Source organism: Arachis duranensis, chromosome 3, assembly GCF_000817695.3.
Source record: "Arachis duranensis cultivar V14167 chromosome 3, aradu.V14167.gnm2.J7QH, whole genome shotgun sequence".
NCBI lineage: Eukaryota > Viridiplantae > Streptophyta > Magnoliopsida > Fabales > Fabaceae > Arachis > Arachis duranensis.
Genome location: NC_029774.3, coordinates 92,759,373 through 92,765,040, shown reverse-complemented (window position 1 = coordinate 92,765,040; position 5,668 = coordinate 92,759,373). Strand labels below are relative to the sequence as shown.

At 39.9% G+C, this 5,668-nt stretch overlaps 1 protein-coding gene across 1 annotated transcript; it reads left to right on the top strand.

The window, feature by feature from the left end:
* The first annotated feature begins 1,669 nt into the window (after positions 1–1,669).
* On the top strand, positions 1,670–3,661 carry LOC107479733 (uncharacterized). The gene has a single exon (XM_016099843.1). It carries the CDS (start codon positions 1,670–1,672, stop codon positions 3,659–3,661), a length of 1,992 nt encoding a protein of 663 aa, XP_015955329.1.
* The last annotated feature ends 2,007 nt before the right edge of the window (positions 3,662–5,668 follow it).

Sequence of the window (5,668 nt, the reverse complement as noted above, 5' to 3'; positions counted from 1 at the left end):
AAATCATCTTCTCCTTCTCAATTCAAGTGGTTAATCCAAGAGGAAACTCTTGTTCTTCAAAGATTCAATCACCATCGAGAGAGGGGTTAATCTATATAAATTGTGTGGTGAATTTGAGAAATGAACCACATAGTTCAGTTTAGAGTTCATCCTTTCATAATCTCCTTAATCAATACACTTTGGTTGGTATGTGAGATGTAACCTCCCTAAGTTGAGATTCTGGAAATTGTGTGGCTTGGATTAGAAACTGAGCTTCATCTCTTCTCATGAACAATTAGATCACGAGAGTGGCAATTGGTTATGTTGAGAGAAATTGGACCACCAAGAGATTGGGATTCAATTACCCACTTGCCATGGATCTATACCCATGATTGAGAAGGAATTGATCAACATCTATTCATGAGAATTTGCATCTCTGATCCCTAATGATTCTTTCCATCATTAATTCTCAATTCTTTTGCTCTTAGTTTTTTGAACACCTGTTACCCCATTTCTCTTCTACATTCTTGCAATTTATTATTCTTGTCATCTACATTCTGTCTCTTTATTTCTTGCTCTTTGCTCTTATGCTCTTTAAATTTCTGCAACCTTTAATTCCTTGCAATTTATCTTTGATGTCATTTAAGTTTCTTGCAATTTAAGTTTCAGTTATTTACTTTCATTTTATTCCTATATTCCAATTCTTTAAATTCCTTGCCATTTAAATTCCTGCAATTATGTTCAAAAATCACAATGCTCATAAAATCAAAACCATGTTTGCTTGACTAAATCCATCATTAAACTAAAGTTGCTTAATCTACCAATCTCCGTGGGATCAACCTCACTCTTAGTGAGTTTTATTACTTGATACGACCTGGTATACTTGCCGGTTATACGTGAAATCTAATTTTTTACGTATCAAGTTTTTGGCGCCGTTGCCGGGGATTGGAAAAGATTGACAATGATTAAGTGAATGGTAGTTTAGATTAAGCATTTTTTATTATTATTATTATTGTTTTTGTTAAGCCCACTAACTGTTTGATACTTTGCTTCACTAACTCCAATTCCACTCTAGTTCTAGAGTGTTTCACTTGTGATTTTGGTTTTGTTTGTGTATATCAGGAGCTAATAGACTTAATATTGAGGATGAGAGAACCCTCCGAAGGGTAAGGAGAGCAGAAAGAGGAAAGGGGATAGTTGGTGAAGAGGAATCAGAGGGAGAAGACCAAGTCATGGAGGATGACATGCACAATCCTCCTGGAGGGGCAACCACAATGATGGACCACCTAGAAGGGTGTTATCTTCTTATACCATCCCTGATCCAAGAGATTATGGGAGCAGTATTGCCACTCCAAATGTTCATGTCCACAATTTTGAGTTGAAACCTCAGCTCATCACCTTGGTACAAAACAACTGCTCCTATGGAGGGGGACCTCTTGAAGACCCAAATCAACATCTGTCGGTTTTTCTGAGGATATGCAATACAGTGAAGACAAATGGAGTGCATCCAGATGTCTACAAACTGCTGCTATTCCCATTCTCTTTGAGGGACAAGGCCACTCAATGGCTAGAGTCATTCCCAAAGGAAAGCCTCAACAATTGGAATGACGTGATGGGCAGATTTCTAGCAAAGTTCTACCCACCTCAAAGAATAATCAAGTTGAAGACAGAGGTTCAAACTTTCAGGCAAATGGAAGGGGAATCATTGTATGAAGCCTGGGAACGATATAAGGCACTGATGAGAAGATGTCCACCTGACATGTTTAGTGATTGGGTCAAACTCCAAAACTTCTATGAAGGCTTAAACTTAGAAGCAAGGAAGGGACTAGACTACTCATCAGGAGGATCACTTAACATGATGAAAACTGCTGAGGAGGCTCAAGACCTCATTGAGATTGTGGCAAACAATCAGTATTATTACTCATCAGAGAGGCAACATAACCCAGCCCCAAAGAAAGGCGTAATGGAGCTTGAAGGTGTTGACGTTATCTTAGCACAAAATAAGTTAATGCACCAACAAATCCAACAACAAATGGAAATAATAACAAAGAGAATGGATGGTCTCCAACTAGCATCAGTGAACACAACAAATCAATCATCACTTGAATGGGGCCAAGGTGAAGGGACCACTGTTGAACAGCCACAAGAACAAGTCCAGTACATGCAGAACACTTCAAATTCTCAGGATGAATTTAATGGCAATACATACAACCCATCCTGGAAAAATCATCCCAATCTAAAGTGGGGTGAAAACCATTGGCAAAAGAACAACAACCACAACCACAATCGTAACACAAATAACCAAAATCACCATGCCACCAACACTAACCAATATAGAAAAACACAAAACACATATCAACCACCTCATAATAATTCACAAACTCACCAAAACAACTTTCCTGTACCAACATCTAACTCACAAAATTACCACACTAATCCACCCAACAACTTCCAACAACAATCAACCCCCATCATTTCAACCCCCATCATATCCCCAATTGACCATCATGAGACCAGAATCTCAAATTTTGAAGCAACCTTGCAAGCACTTGCTCAAACCACTCAAGCCTTAATCAAGGGACAAAAGGAACATGAGGCCACCATGAAGAGTATTGAGCGACAAGTGGGACAATTAGCCAAACAAGCTGAGCGACCAACCAATGTTCTCCCAAGTGATACAATACCCAACCCGAGAGAGGAATGTAAAGCTCTACAGTTGAGGAGTGGCAAGGTAGTTGGAGAAAGTTCGAATAAAGAAGCAATGAAACCCAAAGAGCAAGACACAGTGGAAAAACAAGTGGAAAGGCAAGATGAAGAAAAGGCTTCAACATCTAAAAAAAGCAAAGAGGCTGTCAAACCACAAGGCAAACCACCCAGTCAAGAAAGCAACCATGATAACAAGGAGAATGTAAAGTTACAACAAGAAAACAAAAATGAAGGAGTAAAAGCTTATGTACCCAAGCTTCCATACCCAACTAGGATACATAAAGGAGCAAAGGACCAACAATTCCCAAGGTTCTTAGAAATCTTCAAGAAACTCGAAATCAACATCCCATTGGTAGAAGCTCTGGAACAAATGCCATTATATGCAAAGTTCCTTAAGGAATTGATCACCAAGAAGAGAAGTTGGCAAGAAAAAGAAACAGTGATTCTCACTCAAGAGTGCAGTGCCATCATTCAAAAAGGGCTACCACCAAAACTCAAAGATCCTGGCAGCTTCCTCATACCCTGCACGATTGGGAGCATGGCCATTGACAAATTACTTTGTGACCTGGGAGCAAGCATTAACTTAATGCCCCTTACCATGATGAAGAAAATGATGATTGAAGAGCTTAAACCCACAAGGATGTCACTCCAACTTGCTGACAGATCCATCAAAATACCAAATGGAGTAGTTGAGAACCTCTTGGTGAAAGTGGGAAACTTTATATTCCCAGCTGATTTTGTAGTCCTATATATGGATGAAGAGGGGAACAACTCAGTCATTCTTGGTAGACCCTTTTTGGCTACAGCTAGAACAATAATTGATGTGGAGAAGGGAGAGATGATTTTCAGAGTACATGATGAGCAAATGACCATAAATGTCTTCAAGGCAATGCAACACCCCGTTGAGAAAGAGAGTTGCATGAGGATTGATGTGGTGGATTCTTTGGTTGAAGAAGTACTTGAAACAAACCATTAAGTGAAATAGGAGGAAGTCCAGGACATCCAAGAACAAGAAGAGAACAAATTGGAAGCACTAGAGGAACCAAGTGAAGCTAAGGAAGAAAAGGCACCACAATAATTGTTGAAACCACTACTCCCTCATCTTAAGTATGCATTCCTTGGTGAAAAGGACAGCTTCCCAGTGATCATCAATTCTACATTGAGTGTAGAGGAAGAAGAAAAGCTCCTTGTAGTATTGAAAGCTCACAAAGAGGCATTGGGATGGACCATTGATGACTTGAAAGGCATAAGCCCTGCCATATGCATGCACAAGATACTCTTGGAGGATAATTCCAAACCAGTGGTACAACCTCAAAGAAGATTGAATCCCACAATGAAGGAGGTTGTTCAAAAGGAAGTCCTAAAGTTGTGTAAAGCTGGGATCATCTACCCTATATCTGACAGCCCATGGGTCAGTCCAGTGCAAGTAGTACCTAAGAAAGGGGGAATGACTGTCATCGTTAATGAGAAGAATGAGCTTATTCCAACACGAACGGTGACAGGGTAGAGGATGTGCATAGATTATAGGAGGCTGAATGATGCCACACGAAAGGATCACTTTCCTCTCCCTTTCATTGACCAGATGCTTGAAAGGTTGGCTGGCCATGCTTATTACTGTTTTCTTAATGGATATTCTGGGTATAACCAGATAGTGGTTGACCCCATGGATCAAGAGAAGACCTCCTTTACCTGTCCCTTTGGAGTCTTTGCATATAGGAGAATGCCATTTGGACTGTGTAATGCCCCAGCTACCTTTCAAAGATGCATGCTATCAATCTTCTCAGACATGGTAGAAAAATTTATTGAAGTCTTTATGGATGATTTTTCTGTCTTTGGTGATTCTTTCAATGCTTTCTTGCACCATCTTACCCTAGTCTTGAAAAGGTGCCAAGAAACCAATTTGGTTTTAAATTGGGAGAAATGCCATTTCATGGTACCCGAAGGCATTGTTCTTGGTCACAAAATTTCAAGAAAGGGGATAGAAGTTGACAAGGCAAAAGTAGAAATTATAGAAAAACTTCCTTTGCCAACTAGTGTGAAAGCCGTTAGAAGCTTCTTAGGGCATGCTGGATTCTATAGGAGATTCATCAAAGATTTTTCCAAAATAGCAAAACCACTAAGCAATTTGCTGGTGGTCAACAATCCTTTTCTCTTTGATGATGAATGTAAACATGCCTTTGAAACTCTAAAGGCTAAGCTCACCACAGCACCAATCATCACACCCCCAAGTTGGGGACTGCCTTTTGAACTCGTGTGTGATGCAAGTAACCTTGCAATTGGTGCTGTGTTGGGGCAGATGAAGAAAAAGAAGCTTTATGTTATCTACTATGCAAGTAAGGTATTGAATGAAGCTCAAAAAAACTGCACCACAACAGAGAAAGAGCTACTAGCTGTGGTGTATGCTTTTGATAAGTTTAGACAATATTTAATTGGATCTAAAGTTTTAGTATATACTGACCATGCTGCTTGGTGGACGAAATTGTGATTCCCTTTTTTCTTGTAATTGGATTTATAAAAGATGTATACTCTGAGGGCATTGTTTATTTTCTTCACAATCTCGTTCAACTAACCAGCAAGTGTACTGGGTCGTCCAAGTAATAACCTTACGTGAGTAAGGGTCGAATCCACAGAGATTGTTGGTATGAAGCAAGCTATGGTCACCTTGTAAATCTCAGTCAGGCAAATTAAACATTATTTATGGGTTTGAGGATAGGAATAATAAAAAGAAATAAATAATAAAAGGGATAGAACACTTATGCAGATTCATTGGTGGGAATTTCAGATAAGCGGATGGAGATGCTGTAGAGCTCTTGGACGCCTGCTCTCCTACTTCTTCTACTCAATCCTTCTTACTCCTTTCCATGGCAAGCTTTGTATAGGGGTTCACCATCAACTGTGGCTACTTTCATTCCTCACGGGGAAATAACCTGTGCGGCTGTCACTCGCACAGCTAACCAGTCTGGAGGCATCACCCATGGCTGAT